We start from the raw sequence: 24,589 nt of genomic DNA, 5'->3' as shown, positions 1-24,589 counted from the left end.
TCAAACAGCAAATACACTGCAGCAGAGCTAAGCGTAGCCTCCATCTTTAACTGGGCGACTCCACATGCAATCGACGGAGAACACACCCTAGAACATGCCATCTTCTGCGAAGTCTTCAAAATCTTCCTCGACTGAGAAATATTGTTTGGATATAGCAAGTGTGAGTACATAGAATACTCAGTAAGTGTAAAAAAGTATGACATGTGAGCTAATATCAAGAATGGCTTAACTCCGGGGTTTATTTGCATAAATGCTATTTTAATAGTAAAATAATTATGAAAGCAACCTATTTACTACGTGAAAGATCTTTAAAACCTGAGCTACATCCGAGGTTCCAACCACCTCTTAACCAAAAAAATCTCGAATCACAGTTCCCACCAGTGTGATCCAGCAGAACCAAACCAAATCATCCGAAACCACTCAACTAATCATGTGAGAATCCATGCCGCTCATGGCCATGAGCGCGGCTTATATATCAATTTTTTACTTTGCAGATGTTGTACACTTTACCCACAAGTCGTGTTTATCCGTCTTGCTTGTGCCTGCCAGCACTTACACACTTCTGAGGTGTGTGGCCAGGGATAACACTACGAGGCTTTTACAAAGGCTCATACACCACTGGAAGAATAGCTAGTTACTCAGTCAAGTTCCATATAGGCTCCGTGGTTGTACTGTTGTCATGGGTGGTCGCTCCACAAACTGATCCTTAACATGGTCCGGGAAATACTACCATCTTCCAACACAGAGAGATACCAATTATTCGAATAGCCAACAGTCTTGCCTAGAATACATCCACAAGCCAACTAACATGCCATCTTACCCAGACTCTACTTTCCAAGACTAAATATTTTTTATCAAAGATATCATCATGATTCACATTATTAATCAAAAGTCATCATTTCCTATGCTACCGATCAATAAGTAGCACTAAGTATAATCTACATATAACACTGTAACCAAAGCTACAGCTACAAGAAATATTTTGAAAAACTAGTAAACCATAATTATAGGATATCACATTTGACCAACATGCAATTTGTAAAATAAAACTTTGTAAAAATTTGCGTAAACTATTAAGGACACTTACCTTCTTCCAATGTGCTGCTTAATGTTGTTGAAATCTGGGTCTTAAAATCCCTCAAATTATTCTGGAACATTATTGATATCGCGGGAACTACTGATAAACAACACAAATGAAACACTAAGAACTGCATAACAAACATTAACAGAACACTTTAGAAATACTATAGTTGGATATATTATGATTTTAAAATAATTTAGATGCAAGAATTGCCTAAATTAGAATTAGGATGAATGAGAACGGGCTTTTAGGAGATGGATTAGGCTGAAAAGGAAAAATTGATTTACCAGAATTATCTTCCTATAGGGAAAAACTTTATTGTACAGTCATTGCATCAGACTTGATAACATCATTGTGTAAGGTCAAAAAATATAAGGCTGACTAGACTAAGGAGGATGATATAATGCTGACTTGATATGCCATACAGATGCCGACTTGGATTAAAGAAGAGGTATGTTGTGGTCTAGTCTTGACCGCTCATGATAGATCAAATGGCCGCAGGCTGTGCTGTTAGGTTAAGAACACTATCGATAACTATGCATAGCGGTGGCGGCGACTCGAGTTTAATCAGAGACAGTGATCTACAAGCTTTTCACAATCTAACTTTTATAATCTATCATTTACAAATCGTTTTTCAAAACATTCAGCTGAAACAAGTAGGTTTTGAATAATAAACCAAAACCCTAAACCCATCCGGAGTCCTCGTTGTCGTCCACCCCCAAACCGGCGGTGGCCAATCCGATGTGATTTGCCTCCGTGAAAATGCAATAACCCATTCGTTCCGAAACCCTAACCCTACCTCCCAAATTGTTCTCCCAAACCCTAACCCTAATCGGCTCGATGCTGTGATACCGCCCACCTTGCCCATGGCTCTGGACGGTCCGGTGGAGCGACGGGACGAGATCCAGCAGGCGGCGATGGGGAATGGGAACAGCGTGGCGCCGCCGCCGTCGCGATCGGCTGGCCGGCCTTTGGCGGCGATGGCGGCATACGCGGAGCGGCGGCTGCGGCTGAACCCGAACACGGAGTACAAGCCGCAGGATTACAGCGACGTGCGCGGCGAGTACGCGCCGGCCGTATACAGCGCCCTCGAGCGTCACCTCCCGCCCAGTCTCCTCGAGGCCGACCGCGACGTCAAGCTGCACTTCATGCGGGACATCCTCGCGCGCTACTGGCCCCAGGGCGAGCGCAACAAGGTCCGCCTTTCGATCCCTAGGCACTTGATGGTTATATGTATGGGCATTGCTCCGATTCATGTGGATGGATGGTTTCTTGTGTTATCTTCATTGGTAGATTTTTTGTTTAGGATCCTGGTACTCAAGCGATTTTTTTTTTTGGCAAATCACTCCATTTTCTTACTTTGGATTTCGCTTCAAGATAAGTGCCCGTCCAGTGGGGGCAGCTTTGGGTCCGGGAATGGCTGCGGATGTGGCTACGGGGTCGGGTTAGGATTGGGTTTCACCGGCCCACAGCCCTGGAATTTGATGGCTGGCGGTGGTCTGGCGGTGTGTGGCTGTGGAGATGGTTTGGCGATGGATTCTGAGAGCAGCGGTGGGCAGGGTTGTCGGGTAGGAATCGGAGAGTTAGGGGACAGCGGTTGTCGGCATGGGGTCGGTGCTGGGTTTTATTTTATTTTATTTATGGTGGGGTGGGGGTGGGATGGGCAGCTCTGGTGCGTGCCGGCAGGCATGTTGGGAGAGGCTAGTGGTGACCAAGGACCGTGGTGGTCATGCCGGAGGCATATTTTGAATGTTTTGAAAATGTCATAATTGAAACAAGCACACAAATTGAATTCTCCCTCTAGTCCTACTGATGAACAAAGTTTTACCTTTAGTTTTAGTTTGCAAGCATTTCAACCTCACCGAATTTTCTAGCAAGATCATTTTCCTTTACTCCTATTACTGTATGATAAATTAGCGTGCCAGTCAGGCTCTCATGTCAAGTATTCTTTGTATTGCAGGTTCAAAGGCACAAAGAGTACAGGCAGAGGATACTCCACCTTTACAAGGTTTGCACTTTAGGTCTTTAGCATTGCCTTAGTCTCTTTCTATCTAAAACGTTTTGAAATGGAAACTACCACTATTATTCATGTGTACAGCTAGATTTACATGTAGAAATATCCGAGCTATGGTCGATTTATCATGTTTTGAAACACTAGGATTTATTTTGAGCTTTGTGGAGAGCAGACTGTGCCATAGGACACATTTTGTGCAATCACATTGGCTGTGCCATGGGACGTACATTGTGCAATCACATTGGCTGTGCCATGGGATGTGTCATGGGACATGCATTATGCAATCTCATTGTTCATATCCGATCTGCTAATGAGAGGTTATTTTGTATGTAAAGTATGTTGTCATGCAGTGCGCTTGATTGGATTAGGCTTCTCCGGCACATAGGATATTGGAAATTACAGAGATAAAGACTTCAAATCCAGCATGCTATGCATTGCAAGTTGCGTGAATGTTCTTTCAACCCAGCATGCCATAATAGTTGTTTTTTTACAACAAGCAGATTGATAAAATGGGGAGACATTATAGATTGCATGCTTCTTATAAGCATAGGTCTAAGGATTTGGGTCATTGGGTGCAATTGACAATGTTTTTTGTGCTTGTTAACTCTATCGCAAGAAGGCCATAGGACCTCCTTATGTGAGAAAAGGGTACAAAGAGCAGTGGCAGAGCTTGAAGTGAGTTGTAGAGGGGACCAGTGTTAGAGAAACATACTTGGTGCTTTTTGTTAGTATAAAAATGATGATAACAAGTGATGTCTTAAGGAATTGTAGAGAGACGAGGGGCCATGCCCCCATTTGGCACTTGATGGGTCTCTTGTAGCAAAATTTGCCAACATTCTCCATTAGAAAAAGTAGGAGAGGTGGCTCAGAAAATAGAATCCTACTGAAACATGCCATGAGATTGTTACAATTGATATTTCATAGTATATTCTGGTCCGAATAGTTTCACATCATCCATCCTTGTTTGGAAAAGAATGTGCCCTTGTGTTCACACATCTTTTTACATAGAATTTCTCTCCTTAAAACCTTGGGCAGTGGTTCGCCAACAGACAGTTTTTGAGAAGAGGTGCTGAGCATGGTGAGGGATGTCGAGCAGAGGGAGAGGCCTGATAGGATGGCAATTTTTTTGCAGGAGAGCAGAGTGTTAAGGATATGGGTCAAGGGTACGATAAGCTTGAAAGCCTGATGCAGGGAGGTGCAGTTCATCAACCTGTTGTCTGAGCCTAGGTTATTCGGAAAACCATCTTTAGTCTTATTAGTGATCTTATGTAATAATGTTATAAACTGTTTGAGAAGATATTGGTCCTATCAAAATTAAGTTTATACATCTCTAAGCAAAACAAGAAGTAAACATCCTACGATTCTTTGATCAATCACATGTCACTTATCAAACAAATCATAATGGATGTACTGGCATTGGTGGCAGGAAACTAGTTGCAGATCCAATCTAACTAAAAAGTGCCTGATGTTGGTAATAGCAGTGCACGTTGGCATGCAGATACAGAGAGGAAGCTGCGTTGCTGGGCTGGCTCCTTTCTTGATGACTACAGCAAAACAGCACAACCATGGCAAAGTTGTAATTTAGTCAACAAGCTTCATGGTGACGGGCAAATTGTAATCTTGGCTGCCAGTGGGTGCGAGGACAAGCTGCAATGTCAACTTCCTGGTGTTATTAATAAATGGGACTCAATCTTAGTTTTTTAAAAATCAGCCTAGCCTAGGCACTCAGCAACGCCCACCACCATGATTTCGCCCTAATCAGTGTCATAAATAGCCACTTCTGTGTGGGGGTTCCTCACTGGGCTAGGCGGGATGTGAAGCGGTGATGGCAGTCGGTAGTGGTGGCAGTAGAGGAAGAATTGGCTGCTGTTTTATTGGGCTGAGAGGGCTGATAAAATGGGCTAACTTCCCTTGATGGCACTTCCTCCCGATTAGTGGCTTGCTCCCTGCCCTGATCCCCTCATTCAGGACAGTTGCTCCCATTATTACACGCTCCAGCTGCTGTTATCTGCGGGTTCCTCTCCCTTCCCATTCGTTGACACCTGGTCCTCCTCCCATCCTCCGCTCCATCATATTTCCAGCTCGGCCATCTATGAGGCACCTATGCGGGCTAGGTGTTTGGCACCCCCTCACTGCCTGCATAGTGTTATGGATAGAATGCGGGCCAAGAACAAAGCCTTATTTGCCAATTCTCTATTTTGATAAATTAAAATGTCATTTATGTCCAAATGGGGCAATTGCTCGCACTGAGAGCACTGGGTATCTGAAACATGATATGAATTTGTCTATATGATGGTAGTGTCTGTTGGGACTAATTTTACAATTTATCTTAGAACCCTGCTGAAAGTGTCGACATTATATGGCTATGTTAATTTTCTTAACTCTGTTTGCTCCTCTTTTACTTGTTAGTAATTCACTTCTTATTTTTTTTATCGCAGCCTCTTCATCAAGAATTATACAATATGCATCCTTCAGCGTTCTTTTTACCAACATTCCTTGAAGCAGTTAGGAGCAATTCAGAAGAAAGCATTGGAAGTATAATGACAGTGCCGATTCCTGGTGTTTATTCGTTTGCTATGTTGCAGCCTACTTTTTGTGAGATGTTATTGGAGGAGGTATGCTAAAGTAAGACCAAACAGTTAAGCTTTGGTTCCAGGCTTGCTCTCAATAAATAATTTTTTGCACCTTCGTAGGTAGAGAACTTCGAAAAATGGGTCCATGCAATGAAATTTAAGATAATGAGGCCAAACACAATGAACAAGTATGGCGCCGTCCTTGATGATTTTGGCCTGGAAGCTATGCTGAACCAGTTCATGGAACAGTTCATAGTTCCGATTTCTAAAGGTTATCTGATTGACTGCTATATTATTGTAGAGAGGAAACACTAAGTTGTTTCAGCTCGTGTTTCCCATGTTGATATTATGTTCTGGGTTGATCTTCAGTTTTTTATCCTGAGGTTGGTGGAGGAACATTGGACTTACATCATGCTTTTGTTGTTGAATATGGTAAAGACAGGGATCTTGAACTAGGTATGTTCCAATATCATATTCAAGAAACGCCACAAAATTCATTGAAGAAAGTCCTTTCTTGAAGTGCCCATGTCTGAATGCAGTCATTCATCATAACTATTTCTCACGCTTTTTATATTTTTGGTTTGCACGGAAGTTAAAATTGTACTTTTCTTTGTTGAAGGAATACCTGCAAAAGAGGCATACAGCCTATTCACAGTTTTGCATTCCCCCCTTGGTTTTCAGGATAGCAAATGGGATATCTGTCTGTATCAGCTCTGGAGCGAACTGTTTTAGACCTTTCAACTTAAAACTGCATGAACAAATAAAGCTAGTATCTGTCCACAGATAATAAATTTAAATATCTGAGGACCTAGGGTGAAAATATGATTATGCCCTGACAAGCATCATCTATAGTCCTCACTTCTCATTACCTCTTAGAGATTTGTGCCAGAAGAAATTAAATAAATTTAGAAATCAATATAGTTTCATTATCTACATACCCAGTATACAAAGGTTTGGTGCCAAATAGATGTTTCTTTTTTCAATTTTGTTTTTTTGCTAATTGCACTATCCTTATTTGTTATATGAGAATTGATGAAAAGAAAAGTAATTTTAATCTTGACGGTAAGAATTTCACTGCTATGTGAGCGGTGAATGATTATGAAACGGATGTCTGTTTTGTTAAAGAAAAGTAATTGTAATCTTTCTGCAACAGTAAGACGGCTACAGTAGGGCGGTTACTGTAGTGGCAGTAGGTCGGTTACTGTAGTGGCAGTAGGTTGGTTTTTTTCCCTTACGTATTGGGCTGACCCCCTCCCCCCTGTAAAACACATTTGGATGAGTTTCAATTCAACAGAGGCTGTTAGCGGCTATAGGTTTTTGGATGTTTAAATAAACATCAGAAGTTACTCGTAGCAAGAAAACTCCTGTGTCCAGTGTGTGCTCGCTTGTGTTTTTATACAACCCACCTCTTGTAGGATCAAATCCAACATGTTTTAGAACTACTGTTTAAAATATCTTCTTGGCAGGCGTACAAGCCTTTAGTATCCAACTAATGACAATTAGATTCTTTTTCCCACTTCAAGTGTTAGCCTCTTAAATTCTGAACATCCTTGGAGGGTAAGAAGCCCAATTTGCGTTCTGTGAGAAGGGATGCCACCTTATGACATTAGTAGAAGATTGTGCCCTGTTTTAATGCTTTTCAGGATAGAATTATAGGATGCGAACATATGTTTATTCTTGTAGCTGTACATATGTGTGACATGTGACTAGTCACTTTTAAGATCCAATATTGTACTCTTTGTTCTTTTATATTTTCCAAATCAACTATTATATGTTTTTTCTACTTGTTGGAACTCGGTTCCTAGACAAGGTGAGTTTTCGGATATGGAGATATCGAAGGGCACTTAGAGCGACACGTGTTGGAGACGGAACAGTTTTTTGATACCCTTTTCGGTTGCACTGTGGCTCTATTTATAGCCCGTACTCGGCAACTATAGGTGCTGTTTACAAATCCTACCCCCTTACCTGCTATATTCCCGGAATATCCGAGGGCATTATGGTATAAATGAGTATAATCACATAATTACAGCAGTACCCTGGGCGGCCGAAATCGGGCCCACTGTGTCGAGGTGATTCATCTCTCCGACGGGCATCGAAGCCTCCTCCGCTCAGATGCTCGTCGGATAGCCTTCGTCCCCCGGCGAAGGTCAGCTTGCGTCTTCGTCCGCTGCGAACGCTGCAGACTGCGGGTCCGGGCTTCGCTCTTCAGTCGAAGGTCTCCTTTGTCTTCGCCGGTATGGGAGGTCGAAGATGCGAGCGCAGCTACAACATTCGACCAACGTCGCTCTACGATCTTCGCCGCTAGCAGATGAACTTCCTGTAACAAAACCACAAAGGCTATCACGCAGCATTTCGAGTAGACTTCGCGGTTCCCTTCGAAGTAGGGGGGGGGGATCATCCCCAACAGTAGCCCCCTACTGGTAAGGTTTATCTTCGTTAGACCGAGCCTGTAGCTTGCGAGATATCTCAATGCCGTCCCCTTCGGCCTGTCGAAGTCTACTGGGGTCAATGCATGTCGTTGAGTTTTATTGTTGTGTATAAGGTTTTTTTTAATTGATTGACAGACGGCCCCTTGGTAACTTCCGAAAGGTCTCAGTAACTGCCCGCATTTAATGTTCTTGATGTATATCAAAGCATGGTTTTCGGCGCCGGTTCAATTTTCGATGCGGGCAATTGTAACCGCCACCGCCTTGCACTATAAATATCATGCCGCTGTCAATATTTTTTACCACACCTTTGCTGAAGCCGTCGCTCTCGTACAAAGTCGACTAAACTTTCTCGAGCCTTTCGGAGGAAGCCCTCGGTTTTCAACTCCTCGCGCAATCTGTTGTTCGAGTCACTCTCTTTGGACCAGATGGCGCCGAAGTTTCAATCTTCTCGCCCGAAGACTTACTAGATCGGGCAGTCCAAGGTGGACAGCGAAGTGTTGGCCGGCCTTGTGAGGGAAGGTTTAAATAGCGATGTTTCGAAGGTCCGGCTACCCGGCGAACAGGAGACACCGGAGCTGACTGATGACGAGGCTGTTGTGTTTGTGCATTACTTCCGAGCGGGTCTTCGCCTCCCGTGCGATAAGATGGTCGTTGAAGTACTGAAATTGTTCGAAGTCTATCTCCATCAACTGACCCCCAACGCAATAGTGAGGATGGGGCTCTTCGCCTGGGTAGCTCGTTCGGAAGGTGTGAAAGCATCCGCCAGGGCCTTCGCTGCCGCACACCGACTTCACCACCAACCCTAGTCAGTCTTCACTCGTGGAGTTCAGAGCGAGGCTCACTATGGGTGCTTGAATTTCGCGTATCGCGCTGGACTATCTACGCCCGTCGTGGTGTATAAGAACAAATGGTCTAGTGACTGGACCCAATGGTGGTTCTACCACAAGGTGGACACCGAGGAGTATCTCGTATCAAATGCGAAGAGGTGAAGGGAAACCGTGCACCAGATGTGCGACTGAAGTAGTCGCAACAGACGGCTCTTGAGGCCTTCGTCAGGTGCGCAAAATATCTTTCAACTCGTGACCTGGTGGAGGAGTTCATAGCTGTCGGAGTTTGGCCCCTGAGACGGGATTGGGCTATTCCGGAGTTCGGGGAAAAAGGGCCCGAGGGGCTTTGCCGGCCCCACCCTGCTGTACATGGCTTCGCAGGTACTCTCTTATCCGTAGTTGCTCATACAATTTATGTCTGTCCTTGCTTAACGGTTTTGATATTTTCCAGATTTGTCGGTGGCTGAAGTAGAGGCTAGGGCTGTAATGCAGGTCGGCAAGTTCACACCAGGCGAAGCACAACTCTGTGCCGAACAAGGTCTCATTCGAAGACTGAATAGTCTTTGAATATCGTGGCCTATCCTATCTTGAACGGCCAAAGATCGCCACCGTGCTACAGGGTGGCATGGAAGGTTCTCCGGCAGCAGACGCGGGCGAAGAGGCCGCCGTTGGCCCTTCAACGAAGAGAAAGAAACCTGAGCAATCGCCGAAGGGAGGTCGGACTAAGAAAGCTCTCGCCCTTCGGAAGAGGCCACGCGAAGTTGCACCCGAAGTTACTCATGCAGAAACATCTCCAGAGGGTTTCGCTGCGTCGCGCGATATGCCCCGGCGGGAAACTTCCGAAGGCGCGCAGGAGGGCCAGGCCTCGAAGTCATTGTTTTGCTCCCGCATCGATCTTCCAACACTGATCCTGATCGATGATGAGGAGTTGACAGAGGCGGGGACGTTACCCGAGGCCACCACTCAGGAGCCCGAAGCCGAGGGTACCGACAACGTTGAAGTGGTGGCGTACTCCTCGCCCTCTTCGCCTTCGAGCTCGTCCTTTGAGACCGAAGCATCGACACCAAGTGCGCCCTGCCGCGGCGGGAAGGGATTAATGGGCCTCGGCGGGCTGCTTGACGCGAAGGCCATTGCGTCTGAGGCGTTGAGGCGTGCCTCTTTTGAGCCAAGCGCCGAGGAGGTTGGTGACGCGAAGAAGATTTTTGGTACCTTCGTCCTCCCCGAACTCGAAATCCCTCTCGGCCAGAAGTCCACTAACGAGCTGCTCGATGCCTCCGACGTGGTCATTGCGAAGGTATATTGTTATTTTCTTACATTATTATACTTAGTATTTTGCTTACTTGTGTTCGACATTGCAGGTTTTGCTTCTATCGCGGGCTCAGCGTAAGCATGTTGGGAAATCTGAAGCCCGGGCACGGAGCGCACACGCACAGATTGATATGCTGCAAAAACGGGTAGAGAAAGCTGACGGCCAAAAACGCGAGTTGTCGCGTCGAGCGAAGAATGCTGAATCGCGCCTGGAACAGCTTGAAAAAGAGCTCAGCACCCTTCGCTCGGAGAAGCAAATTGCCGAAAACGAAGTAAACTGCCTTCGCCAAAACCTGCAGTCCTCTGAGGCGCAAGTGTGTGACCTGCAGGCACTTTGTGCATCGGAGAAGGCAAAAACGCAACGGCTGCAATCCGAATTGTGCGAGGCGAAGGCTTTTTCATTAGGGAGCTCGAGCCGAAGGCAGTTGCCGCATGCGAAGCCATCAGCCATACCTTCGAAGGTATTGGTGTCTCGGCGACTCCCCCAACAATAGAACTTGTCAGGCTGGGGGGACTTATAGGTTGGATCAACGAAACCAGCGGAAGCCTTTTGCCTGTCGCTCAACTTTATGGCGACTTCTGCGCAATGGTTGCTGCCCGAAATCTCGTGCAGTCTATTGAGATGACAGGTTGTGATCATCATACTGCTCTTCAGAAGCCTTCCTTCCAGTATCTGGTGGATCTGTCTACCTCAGCTGTTACGAAAGCGTCGAAGAGCACCGCTCGATCATTTACCACCAACTACTGGTGCAAGCACGGTCGCGAGCTCGCTCTTCGAGAAGCGGAGATGAACCGACAACGGGTACGCTGAGTTACATATTCTGTTATCTAGTCGAAGGTTATAAATAAATTATTTGTAATCAAACATCTTTTTTCCAGGCGAAGGAGAGGGATGATTCCTCGTCGAAAGCGACAACCGCAACGGCCGAAGATACTGGAAAGGTGGGCTGATTCAGCGCGAAGCGTCGTTTTGCTTTTGGTTTCGCTTTTGTGATTGACGATGTAACACATTGGTGGCGTAATATATCTTATATTTACATCAAAGTGTTTTTGACTTGTTCCGCTCCCTGCGCAGGTCCTTCCTTCGGACACTGCGCAGGTAGTCGAAGAAGCTGTCCCCTTGACCATGATGAGGGATAATTTTTATGTGTCTTGGTCTTGCTGGGAATCTTTTCACCGTCGTTATGCCGATATCGAGTTAGAGCGGTATTGGCATGCGAAGTGTAGATCGTATGATGATATGAATGCTAGGACGAAAGTGTTTTGGAAATCCCTTAGTCCTTTGACGCTAGCTAGTCGTCGAGCTGAACGCGATCTGCGTCGTATAACGAGGGGAGATGTCGAAGGCTCGTCCGTGCTCCTTGAGCCAAAGGTTGAGCCCCAAGACGAAGAGCCACTTCTGCGCCGGCCGCAACTTTGCTATCGCCGTGGCCCTTCTTCGCAAGTAGTAAAGCACCACGGCGGCGAAGATAATGTTCGGGCATCCCCATCATATTCGATTCATGTTGGGGCCCCACTGGCCCTAACAATGCATTTTCACGCCAGCGAAGGTGATGCTTTTCAATTTGCTTTCAGCCGTTGGTATAAGGATTTTGTTGATCCAGATATTGATCACTCTGCGGAATAAATTGTGTTTGCATTACGACTTTGTTTTCTTTTGTTACACTTCGGCGGCATCGCGCTCGAAGCGTTGTTTGCGATTTGAGACATTCCAAATCTTATGGAAGGGAGGGGCTTCGGACTCGACGTACCGAGTGACGCCGTCCCCCTGATTTTTGCCGTAGTTTCCTGCGATTGCACAATACTTCTTGTGTTGTTATTTTTTTTTTCTAAAACGCCGACGCCGTCCCCCCCCCCCCCCCCCGCCCCCTCCGATTTTTAGTCGCAGGTAACTTCGGCCTGTAGAGATTTATGCCGTTGGTCGAACGATTTTGCGTTAGTCGTTTAGTTCGCCTTTTGTTAGGTTGGATGACTCTTCGACTTATCCTCCGAAGGTTTGCTTTTTCTTCGGTGCGACGGCGAGCGTTTTTAGCCCTCGATTTCCGCCTGAAGTGCGCCGTCTTTTCGCAGGTTACGTCGCAGTTCGGTTTTTCTTCCGAAAGTTTGTTTTTCCTTCGGTGCGGGGACAAGCACTCTTAGCCCCCGACTTTTGGTCGAAGTGCGTCGCCTTTTCGTAAGTCAAGCGACACTTCGGTTTTTCTTCCGAAGGTTTGTTTTTCCTTTGGTGTGGGGACAAGCACTCTTAGTCCTTGACTTTTGGTCGAAGTGCGCCGCCTTTTCGTAGGTCAAGCGATACTTCGGTTTTTCTTTCGAAGGTTTGTTTTTCCTTCAGTGCGGGGGCAGGCACTCTTAGCCCCTGACTTTTGGTTGAAGTGCGCCGCCTTTTCGTAGGTCAAGCGACACTTCGGTTTTTCTTCCAAATGTTTGTTTTTCCTTCGGTGTGGGGACAAGCACTCTTAGTCCTTGACTTTTGGTCGAAGTGCGCCGCCTTTTCGTAGGTCAAGCGACACTTCGGTTTTTCTTCCGAAGGTTTATTTTTCCTTCAGTGCGGGGGCATGCACTTTTAGCCCCCGACTTTTGGTTGAAGTGCGCCGCCTTTTCGTAGGTCAAGCGACACTTCGGTTTTTCTTCCAAAGGTTTGTTTTTCCTTCGGTGCAGGGGCAGGCACTCTTAGCCCCCATATGATTTTTGTACTCTCGTTCTCTCTTTTTTTTTATATATTTTTAAAGGTCGAAAGTGTACGTCTTTTTGCTTACACTTCGCACCGCCCTCGCGTCGTCGATTGGTGCGCCAATCTACCCCTAGTTTGGCGCACTTTGATGATAAAATATTAGTATCTGAGATAAGCAGTATTTTTTGGGGTACTACTATATCAATGTTTACATGGGTTCCTGCCTCGTTAAAAACCTCACCCCCTAACAAAGGGGTCCCCCTGTGAGAAAAAGAGTGCAGTACCCTTACAAATTGATTACAAGAAATATTGCGAAAGAAAAATTACATAGAAGTCTTCGACTTGGTCGCCGGCTTTCAGGCGTAGAACTTGCGAAGATTGTCTGCGTTCCAGGTGTGCGGAAGCTCCTCACCTTCCATATTAGCTAGATGATATGAGTCAAGTCTTGACGATCTTTTGACTAAGAAAGGGCCATCCCATTTACTCTGAAGTTTTCCCACCGGTGTTGTTGAGTACTGAATCTTCGCAGCACCAGATCTCCAGGGGCGAAGATTTTTTTCGGATACATTCCTATCTCTCCATTTTCTTGTCTCCTGTTGATAATTGGCCAGATTTTGTGCAGCTTGGAATCTTACTTCTTCAAGGGTATCTTTCGATGATAATTCTTCGCATTGCTCTGGTTCGTTCCCGACCCTGAATGATTTGGTTTTGCATTCCTCTTGGGTCATGGCCTCTTCGCTGAAGAGGAGGCAAAATGACGTGTACTTGGTCGGTCTTGCAACCGTTGTTCTTAATGACCATAGCACCTTGGGCAATTCTTCGACCCACTTCCCTTGTGGCAACCCTTGAAGACGCTTCGCGACACCAGCGAAGATGATGCCATTCGCTCTCTCAACTGCCCCATTAGATTGTGGGTGGTATACGGATGCAAAAATTACTTTTATCCCCAGGCTATTGCAGAATTCTCTGAAACCTGCACTATCGAATTAACTGTCATTGTCCACGGTTACTTCGCTTGGGACTCCGAAGTGGCATACAAATATTCCGCCATAGGAATTTCTGTATGTTTCTTGATGTTATGCTCACGAGTGGCATTGCCTCCACCCATTTTAAGAAGTACTCTACCGCAACTACAGCATATCGCAAATTTCCTGGAGCTGGCGGCAGCTATCCAACAATGTCGATTCCCCACCGCCTGAGTGGCCAAATCGGCGGAATGAGCTGTGTCTTTGTGGGTCTGTTTGACCCCTTCGCCCAGAATTGACACTGCTGACAACTTCGGACCATTTGATCCGCATCGTTTACAGCCGTCGGCCAATAGAAGCCCTGTCTGTATGCTTTTCCGACTAGAGCCCTTGTGCCGATATGAGCGCTGTATAACCCGCTGTGAATTTCTTTAAACAGGTTCTGTCCTTTCTGGGATATGCATCGTAGGAACGGTGCACAGACCCTGGCTTTGTACAAATTATTTTTCATAACTTTGTAATTTCTGGCCCTCTGGGCCATGCGCTTTGCCCCGACATGATCTTCGATGTTTCTCTGACCGCGAAGATAAGCCAGTATTGGAGAACGCCAGTCTTCGCTTTCGATTGTTGCAACGAGACGTGTTTGGTTCAAAGTGTCTTCGGGGGCTGGTTCACTTAGCTTCTGATAGAAAACGTCTGAAGGCATAGGCAGGTTCTGCGAAGCTGCTTTCGCTAGCTCATCTGCTTCGGAGTTATCATTTCTTGATATACTCTTGACTGTAAATCCGAGGAAGTATTTTTCCATTCTTCGCACCGCTGTTCTGTACTTAATCAGCTTTGGTTCTTTTGCCTGGAATGTCTTGTCAATTTGACTTGCTATGACATTCGAGTCTGTCTTAACAAGCACTCTTCGGGCACCCAAAGCCTTCGCCTTGCGATGTACCAGGAGGGCTGCTTCGTACTCCGTCGTATTGTTTGTAGAGCGGAACTCTAATCTGGCGGCGTATCTTAGCTTCGTCCCCGAAGGTGAGAATAATATTGCCGAAACTTCTGCTCCCGTAGCTCCCCAAGCTCCGTCGCAATATGCGGTCCAGACAGGTTCTGGCGGTTCATCATCTGGGGCTTCGGTTAAGGGCGTCCATTCCGCCACGAAGTCTGCCAGTACTTGCGATTTCAATGATGTTCTTGTCACAAAAACGATCATGAATGGAGCGATCTCCGTTGCCCACTTCGCTATTCTTCCAATGGCTTCTTTGTTTTCAAACATGTCGCGAAAGGGTAAGGAAGTTGTTACTGTAATCCTGTGAGACGTGAAGTAGTGGCGAAGCTTGCGGGATGCCATTACTAGTCCATACGCTACTTTTTCCAACTCTGTGTACGACTTTTTTGGGCCTGCTAGAGCTTCCGATACATAATATATTGGTACTTGGCACAGTTTATTGTCTTCAGATTTTCCTGCACAAGTACAGCGCTGACTGCCGAAGTGGATGCCGCTATGTATAACAACATCCGCGCCTGGATCCGGGCTGGTCAGTGCTGTAAGCTTTGTCAAGTAGCTTTTTAACTCATCGAAGGCTGCTTACTGCTCCGCATCCCATTTGAAAGGGTCAGAGCTTTTTAACACTTTGAAGAATGGTAAACTTCGCTCTGCAGATTTTGCAATGAACCTGTTTAGTGTCGCTAACCTTCCTGCCAAGCGTTGAGCTTGCTTTCTGTTCTGTGGGGTTTCATATCCAAAATTGCTTGTATCTTCTGAGGATCCACTTCGATGCCTCTCTTCGACACCAAAAACCCTAGTAGTCTTCCGGATTGTACTCCGAAGACACATTTTTCTGGGTTTAACTTTAAGCCTGCTCTTCGCAGATTTTCGAAGGTTTCCCGCAGGTCTTCGAGGTGTTGGCGCCTTCTGGTACTTTTGACCACTATGTCATCAACATAGGCCAAGACATTTCGTCCTAGCTGTGATCTTAATACTGTCTGCACCAACCTGGTGAAGGTAGCGCCAGCGTTTCGGTGTCCGAAGGGCATCCTCATGAAGCAGTATGTGCCGAAGGAGGTCCTGAAACTCGTTTTGTCCTCGTCTTCCTTCGCCATCCATATCTGATGGTATCCTGCATATGCATCTAGGAAGCTTAGCATCTCGCAAACAGCCGCGGAGTCTACCAGCTGATCAATTCTAGGCAATGGGAAGTCATCCTTGGGACAAGCTTTGTTTAAGTCTGTGAAGTCGATGCACATTCTCCATTTTTCGTTGCTTTTCCTTACTAACACTGGGTTGGCCAGCCACTTTGAGTGCATTACTTCACGTATGACTCCGGCATCGAGCAGTTTTTCCACTTCAGCCGTCGCTGCTTCTTCTCTTTCACCTTAAGCTTTCCTAAGCTTCTGCTTCCTTGGCTTCGCTTTAGGGTCCACATTTAGGTTGTGCTGAATGATTTTCTGACTTACTCCTTGCAGGTCTCTAGGAGACCAAGCAAAGACATCGTCGTTACCGCGGAGGTTGTGCTGAATGATTTTCTGACTTACTCCTTGCAAGTCTCTAGGAGACCAAGCAAAGACATCGTCGTTACCGCGGAGGAACATTATGAGTTGCTGCTGATCCTCTGCCGGAGCCTCCGCTCCTAGAGTGACCTTTTTATCTTCTTTTTTTGATGTAGCTGTACTATTCTGGTCGCTCTTTCTGGTGCAGCCTTCGCTGCCTTGCCTATTTTCGGCTGGTTGCAACTTTCTTCCCGACCCGTTGAAGGGTCTGTTATCATGTGGACATTTCGTCTTCCTAGAGCTATTCCGACTTCGATTCGTCTAGCCACTCGCTGGTCTCCCAATACCTTTATGACTCCTTTCGGGCCAGGCATCTTCATGCACAAGTATGCATGGTGCGGTATTGCTCTGAATGTATTGAGGACTCCCCTCCCAAATATCGCATTGTACGGGTAATCATTGTCCACCACATCGAAGGTAATGTCTTTTGTGCGGAATTCATCTCTTCGCCAAACGACACTAGGATTGCTATTTTTCCCAGAGCGTTGATTGTGTTTCTGCCGAAGCCTAGCAATGGCGATCCAGCTTGCTTGAAGTCACTTTGTCGCAGCCCCATTTTGTTGAAGGCATCAGCGAAGATGATGTCCGCTGAGCTTCCAACGTCGATCAAGATCCTGTGTACTTCATTGCCCGAGATGTTTGCAGTAATGATGAATGCATCTGTGTGTGGATAGTCTAAGACCCTCATATCCTCTTGCGAGAATGTAATAGGAACGTTTAACCATCTTGAATTAATGTACGTTGGTCCCACTCCGACGTGGTTGACCCTTCACACATATTCTTTTCGTTGTCTCTTAGATTCCGTCTGCTAGTTAGATCCCAATGAGATGGCCAACACCACGTTGTACCCACGATTTATCGTGTTAACCGATTTGCTATTTTCTCATGGCGCTTCGATTGCGGGTCTCAGTGGTGGCGGAGGTAGCTCCCCCTGAAGGTTCATTTGCCTAGTTTGATCAAACTGAGCTGAAGTTGCAGGTGCAAACTGTGGTGTAGGAATTTGTTGCCATTGGTTCGGAAACGTCGTGTTCTGATTGTGGTTCTGCCACCCTTCGCTTCTTCCGAAGCTTGTTGCATGGTGCACTGTCCTTGCGTGATCAACACGCTGCTTCGCCAAGCTTTCTTTCGTAGGCACCACCTGCGGGCACTGTTTGGTCCGGTGGCCAGCTCCTTCGTCATGCAGTTCGCAGTAAAAGGTTGCTGAGTCTTGCGGAACCCGTCCTCCTCGGCCTCCGCGACCTCTTCCTCTACCGGCTCGGCCTCCCCAACTAGCCACACTGTAAGCTTCGCATGCTTCTTGAACGGCTTCGAGCGGGCTGGGATTAATCTGATTGACTTCTTTTTGCCTTGGATAGTCAGAGCCTTTGGGCTTTCTTGGACAGTGCAGCTTGTCTCTAGATATGCTGCTGCCTGCCTCTCTAGCTGGTGCATGTTTTACTTTGGAAGCTGCCATTTCGTTTTTCCTTCAGAGATCATCGAGCTTAGATCTTGAGTACTCTTCCATCTTGTTGAGCAGCTCTTGGACGCATCCAGGTCTTTTTCGTGAGCTTTCCTGCTAATAGCCCGCCTCTGATGCCCTGTATTGCGGCATTGATGATTGTATCTTCGCTCAGCCCCTTCGCCTGACAACGTATGTGTACGAAGCGGCGCATGTAGCTCTGCAAGGTTTCTGTTGGTTGCTGTTTCAGCGCGAAGAGGTCAGTTGCAGTGATTTTGTCTGCCCGATTCCCCTGGAAGTTGCTGTATAGTGCACTACGCAACTGCTCCCATGAATATATGGATCCCAGAGGCAACGCGGAGTACCAGGACTTTGCTATCCCTTCTATGGCCAATACGAAGGCCTTCGCCAAGGTTGTACCATCCCCTCCGGCAGACTGCACAGCTGCTTCGAAACTCATCACAAATTCTCTCGGGTCTTACTCCCCGTCAAACATAACCACTCTGGGCATCTTGAATCCTGGCGGCCATGGCTGATTTTGCAGATCCATGGCCAGAGGGGACCCCGGGTCTCCCGTGGACGACCTTCGCCGAGGCTCCTGCGAAGTTCGTATCAAGTCTCCCGGCGGTGTTGGCCGACGAGACATGCCCTCCGCTTGGTGGAGCATATTGATTTCTTCCTGGATTTTCTCCAATGTTTTCCTAGCTTCATCCGCCTGCCTGCGGTACTCTACGTCTTTCCGACTTGCTGCTAGGTCATCCAACATGCGCTTCTTCTGCGCTAGCTGCCTTTCCAACTCTTCGGCTTCTAGCCTTGCTGTTCTTTCTTCATTTGTTTCTTCCTCGTGGTCAAACTCTGCGAAGTCGTCGAGTTCTTCCCATTCTTCATTTCGCACCCTTCCGCCTTCTTTTTCTGGAGGATCAAAGTGCGTGTGATCTATTGGTTCCATCACCTGCATTTGCTTCGCATTAACCCGGACTGCTTCGACCTGGCGGCCATCACTGGGTCCTTGTGGTGCTATTTCAACTTCGCAGTGTTGTTCTCGTCCGGCCGAAGTTCCTCCGGCCGAAGCATTACTTGATCCTGGTATGGTCGAAGGGGGTCTATTGGCCAAAGGCCCAGCCACGGCTGGAGGTTCCGGCAACGCCTTCACTGTTCCGGCTGGCTTCGATTTCTTCTTGGGTGGCATGTCTTCGTGGGTTCGATCTCGCGGACGGCGCCAACTGTTGGGACTCGGTTCCTAGACAAGGTGAGCCTTCGGATACGGAGATATCGAAGGGCACTCAGAGCGACACGTGTTGGAGACGGAACAGTTCTTTGATACCTCTTCCGGTTGCATTGTGGCTCTATTTATAGCCCGTACCCGGCAACTACAGGTGCTGTTTACAAATCCTACCCCTTTACCTGCTACATTCTCGGAATATCTGGGGCATTATGGTACAAATGAGCATAATCACATAATTACAACAGTACCCTGGGCGATCGAAATCGGGCCCACTGTGTCGAGGTGATTCATCTCTCCGACGGGCATCAAAGCCTCCTCCGCTCAGATGCTCGTCGGATAGCCTTCGTCCCCCGGCGAAGGTCAGCTTGCGTCTTCGTCCGCTGCGAACGCTGCAGACTGCGGGTCCGGGCTTCGCTCTTCAGTCGAAGTTCTCCTTTGTCTTCGCCGGTATGGGAGGTCGAAGATGCGAGCGCGCCTACACCCTTCGACCAACGTAGCTCTACGATCTTCGCCGCTAGCAGATGAACTTCCTGTAACAAAACCACAAAGGCTATCACGCAGCATTTCCAGTAGACTTCGCGGTTCCCTTCGAGTGGGGGGGGGGGGGGAGATCATCCCCAACACTACTACAAGGAAACTTTGATACCCTTGTTTTCCATATTTCAAATACTTAATTTTTTAATTTTTTTCTTAGTGCCAATTTATAGTAGCTAACTATATATATAATTACTTTTTTATTGCGTAAAGATATGTAAAAAAACTGGATATTTCGTTTTTGGTTCTGAACTGTTAAAGTTCTCTATTGTAGGTTTCCATGTTGATGATTCAGAGGTTACATTAAATGTTTGCCTTGGCAAACAATTTTCTGGTGGTGAATTATACTTCCGAGGCATTCGATGTGAGAATCATGTGAATTCAGAGACACAGCATGAGGTATGTTGCGACTTGTTTAAACTACCCATCTATTTGAATGTCTATGATTTTTGTTTCTATTTTACCTGCACAATTTTCTGGTGGTGAATTATACTTCCGAGGCATTCGATTTAGAATGTGTTGCTGGAACTCAGTTAATTCTTAATTTGTATTCCGGAATGCTGATTTTGGCATCAGCTATTGGCTACATAGAGAGTTGTGAAGCTGTTCAATGGAATGTTATGTAAACAACAAGATAATTTAGTTGAGCATGAATAGAGTTGAGGTAATAATAGTCTCTTGATGTGAAAGAGAAAAATTGAGGAGTCTCAGAAGTAACAAGAACAAAGAAGTTGGTGTATTCTTATGTTGTTAGCTCATTATTACGGGATGCTGAGTTGCCTCTCCCTGTTCATTGTAGCACGTGATTGGTTTGTTAGTTTGGATCAGATTCGGTTTAGGAGATAAGATAGAGTTTGGTCAGTTTTAATCAGAAGAGAATTAGAGATAATATTAAGAGATAGAGTTGGATTTAAACTAGATATAAGATTAGAGATAGAGTTGGTTTGAATCGAGTCTTTGTAGGCCGGCTGGCTGGCTATATATACATGGCGCTAGCTATGATTAATCAATGAAGAAGAGAAATCAATCTAGTTCATGTCCCTTTCTTCTATGTCTTCCCTATAGTTCTAAGTCTTCCCAATCTAGAGTCCAATCCCTCTCCTAGCAGCCGACGTCGCCCGGCTATCCTCCCGGCGGGTGTTTACTGTTTACACTAACACGTGCATATCTAGTTCTATAAAGAGTACCATAAATGGCAAGCTGCATTTGCTTATGGTGCTGTTGTCTGAAGTATTTTGTTCTATTCAGCCTATGCGCTTCAGGAGTGATTTTAGACAGTGTTCCACTATTCTTGGGCATTTATCAGCAGTGCAGTTGTGTTTTGTAAGCTAGAATTGCGTCATGTGCTGTTGTGCTGACATATATTCTTTTTAGTAGTCAGCTTGTGTTTCAGGACTCCGGAGTGATGTCAGGTGTTTGCCTATGATTCTGTAACATTGTTATATCTGCTGTAGCATTTCTGAGTTTAGAGTGGTCAACATATGTGTTTCAGGAGTGCTATCAGAAACATTCTTATCTCTAATAAAGCTATTATTCATGTTGCTTCTTTCTAGTTGGTGCACAGTTCAAGTTATCTTCAATGTCATGCTTCCTATATTTGTTTCTTCATTTGACCATTGGTGCAGGAAATGTATGATTACTCTCATGTTCCTGGACGAGCTGTACTTCACCATGGTCGTCATAGGCATGGTGCTCGAGCTACATCATCTGGACTCAGAATCAATCTGCTTCTGTGGTGCAGGAGGTATGCAGATGTTTCCCTACAATTTCATCTTTTATTATTGATTCCTTAGTGAATCGCAATCAATATGTATTTGCAGGGTTTATAGCACTTGTACAATATATCTCAGTGATTCTTTAGGTTTGACATTCATTGATATATTCATGTGTAAATGTGTTTTCATACTTACTGATCATTTAATCGTCGACTATTGAAAATGTTGAATTAGGTATAGACATTCTTATAGTTGTGGACTAGTTGTAGTAATTTTCCTTTTTTATCCATGCGTTGGTCGTTGTTTGACTTATCCCATTCTGTTCTTTCCGTTTTTTGTTGAGTCCAGGAAGAGTCTTATTCATAGCCCGTTTGAGGCTCGAGGAAATACTTACCGGACACAATTTTAGTTCTTTTTATTAGGATCTAGGACCATTTGATCTTAAGGGCCTATTTGTTTCCACTACAGATTGTGGAAAGCAGCTTTTATAAGCTGAAGTGGAAACAAACAGCAGCTTTTATAAGCTGGATTCCACAATCTGGTTGCTAGATTGTCACAAATCCACAATCCACACTCCACCAGCTTTTCTCAACTTTTGATTTGCAAAAAGACCAAATTACCCATCCACGTTGGGTGGAATTTATCCACCATCGCCATTACAATCTCAACGAACTATTTTTTCCAAGTCTCTTCCTCCGAGGGAACTCGCCAGCGTGCATGGCAGTGGCGATGGTTCGGTCCAAGCACCGGCGAGGCTGGAGACCGAGGGAGGAAGGATGGACGCGTGCATCAGCACAAGAGAGGTGGGGTGAGGCTGTCATGAGCCATAGCCGGGCCAAATCGGTCCTGGCCTGTAGTGGCTCAGCCACGGCAGCCATGCTAGGTAGTGGTGATAGGTGGAGAGGAGATGGGTTTGGTAGCGCTGCACAGAGGAAGAAAAAGGGAGACAAGGCCACGGTTAGATGCGCCAGGGAGTATAGGACGCACGGCCAGGAGGAATCTAGCAAGGCCTTACCATGACAGCCATCTCGGGGGGATAGAACGGCGCCTGTGAGTTTCTTGGTCAAGAGTTGGGCTAGATAAACCGGGAGAAAGAGGGCCCTGGGCGAGGCGGTGAGCTACCGTGGTGGAGGAGGTGGAGTAGGCCGGGGCATCATGGTGGCTCTGCGGGCGGCTGGTGGCGGAGCTCGAGCAGGCAGCGAGCGGTGGAGGTTGGGTGGGCAGCGAGCGGCGGAGGTCGGGCGGCACGGGCGAGAGAGAGCTGGAGGTAGAGAGAGTGGAGAGAGCTAATGACAAATGGGCCCCACCAGACCTCCAACCCTCTCACAATCTAGATAGCCAAACAACCCTCAGCTTTTCACAATCTCCAGCTGAAACAAATAGGCCCTAAGCCTCAATTAGCCAGATTATTGGTGCTTAAGCTTATAAGCCCTCGATGTCCCTTCTTGCCCTAGCTTATTTGGCACTTGTACGATATACATTTATTTGTCATGCTTTTATGAGATAATCTGAAGAAACACACACGGCCCCACCTGATTGCCTTCACTTCAGCTTGTAATCCTGTAAGGTGAAGCTGAAGCCAGGACAAACATGAGTGCAGAATTTCCTATTCTTTCTCTGTAACATAGTATACATACATGTTGCAATACATACAATAAATTTTGATATGTATGTGTGAAAATTCAGTAAATATTGGTATGTCCCTAATCAGTAAATGTTGATATACATTTAGGTACTCAGTTCATAAATCTTTATATAGTTTTGTATGTCCTATATTTTGCACATTATACTCCAGTTAATTGTGCATACCATGGTTCAAAAATTCATGAAAACATTCCACACAAGTCGAATTAGCTTGGCTTTGCCTAGTGCTGAAGATGTAGACTTGAATTTTCTGAAATCATCTCCACAGTGCCTGGAAACTCCACTTGTGACATGTAAATGAACATATACGTCTGTGGTTCGAGTAAAAGAATGTCATCAGTGAAAAAGAAATTATTCTCATGAAAGACTTCTAAATACCTGTGTATTTTCGCATCCATTACTCGGTAGAAGTGATGGAAATGTTAGCCTAGTGCAAGTACCTAACCATTACTGTTTTATTTATGCTAAATGATGCATCTCAAATCATGCTGATGCTATGTAATTATCATGCATCAAATTTTGATTGCCAAATGAGCTGATATATGTCATAGAAAAAGTTCTTTTATATCATTATAGATTTATTAGCTTCTGTTAATATATACTTAGAAAGTAATGGTCAAAGGAACAAGTAGGAGACGGTCTACATGTCCAAACAAGTAAATAAGATCAGAGGCAGTACTGTTTAACTTGGCAAGTGATAATATTACATGGCTTTGGCTTGTTATGTTTTCTATGCCATTATTGGGACCTTGCTGTTGGTGCTCTGTTACATGCTGCATTAGTGTGTTATTTGTCCATTCTGGTTCTGCATCTTTGATTGTTTTAAAATAGTTGCTGATCTAGTGCATCCCCAGATGTTTGTTGGAATGGGAACCCTGATAATTTGTAGTGTTGTGTGTGAAGTATCTTTGACATGTAAATTTACTCTGGTTTGAGTTGTCACTAATAAGGGCCTGTCAAATGCTGCAACTAAGTGTGTGCTTCCTATTTACAGCTCTGTGTTCAGGGAGATGAAGAAATACCAGAAGGATTTTTCTAGCTGGTGTGGTGAGTGCCAGCGCGAAAAGATGGAGAGGCAGAGTCAGTCTGTCAAAGCAACTAAGATGGTAAATCACTGTTTATAGAACTCAAATAGTCTACATGTCTTAGCTAATCCCTTGTTATTGGTTCTTAGACATTTGCTTTCTTTTGAGTAGGCGTTTCTCAGGGGTGCTGGAGGGGCAATGATTTAAGTCATATTTACAGCATCTATTTTTATACAATCTTGTACAATAGTAAGATTTCTTTATCATTTGAGAAAAGGTCATTGTAAACACCAGCCTTTCAGCTAGAATGCTCGTTAATGTGGTCACAGGTGTATGTATATGTAAACTTATTGTGATCGATTCTGGCTAAAACATATGTTAGGACGGGTGATTATCAGTAAACGTAGCAAGAAATGCTACTTCGGACTTGCAATTTTTGTGGCCTCTGGTTGTGCACATTATTTTGCATAGTTGGAATGTGTTGACATAGGTATTTGGTGTCACGGGAATCCATATGTACCGGACAGGCTCGTTGCTCACTTCCCCGCGCCAGAAGACCGACTGAAGTTGGGATTTAAGTCGCTTGTATGGATATTTTT

General features: G+C 45.7%; 1 protein-coding gene across 3 annotated transcripts; it reads left to right on the top strand.

Moving 5' to 3' along the window:
* Positions 1-1,774: 1,774 nt before the first annotated feature.
* Positions 1,775-24,423, top strand: LOC133902186 (2-oxoglutarate and iron-dependent oxygenase domain-containing protein CP2-like). Of its 3 annotated transcripts, XM_062343786.1 has the most exons (9): positions 1,775-2,277; positions 3,042-3,089; positions 5,534-5,710; positions 5,789-5,939; positions 6,038-6,124; positions 19,881-20,005; positions 21,232-21,350; positions 23,960-24,071; positions 24,162-24,423. In XM_062343786.1, the coding sequence occupies exons 1-9, from the start codon at positions 1,948-1,950 to the stop codon at positions 24,195-24,197; spliced, it is 1,185 nt and encodes a 394-aa protein (XP_062199770.1). In that variant the 5' UTR covers positions 1,775-1,947; the 3' UTR covers positions 24,198-24,423. The 3 variants fall into 3 exon arrangements, 1 of the variants encoding a protein (XP_062199770.1); XR_009906844.1 differs by lacking the exons at positions 1,775-2,277; positions 3,042-3,089; positions 5,534-5,710; ... (2 more) ...; positions 23,960-24,071; positions 24,162-24,423 and adding exons at positions 6,351-9,305; positions 9,376-10,218; positions 10,283-11,034; positions 11,112-11,174 and having other exon boundaries at positions 21,232-21,246; XR_009906843.1 differs by lacking the exons at positions 1,775-2,277; positions 3,042-3,089; positions 5,534-5,710; ... (2 more) ...; positions 23,960-24,071; positions 24,162-24,423 and adding exons at positions 6,351-10,218; positions 10,283-11,034; positions 11,112-11,174 and having other exon boundaries at positions 21,232-21,246.
* The last annotated feature ends 166 nt before the right edge of the window (positions 24,424-24,589 follow it).

Source organism: Phragmites australis, chromosome 2 (assembly GCF_958298935.1).
Source record: "Phragmites australis chromosome 2, lpPhrAust1.1, whole genome shotgun sequence".
Taxonomy (NCBI): Eukaryota; Viridiplantae; Streptophyta; class Magnoliopsida; order Poales; family Poaceae; genus Phragmites; species Phragmites australis.
This window is presented reverse-complemented; position numbering and strand designations above follow the sequence as displayed.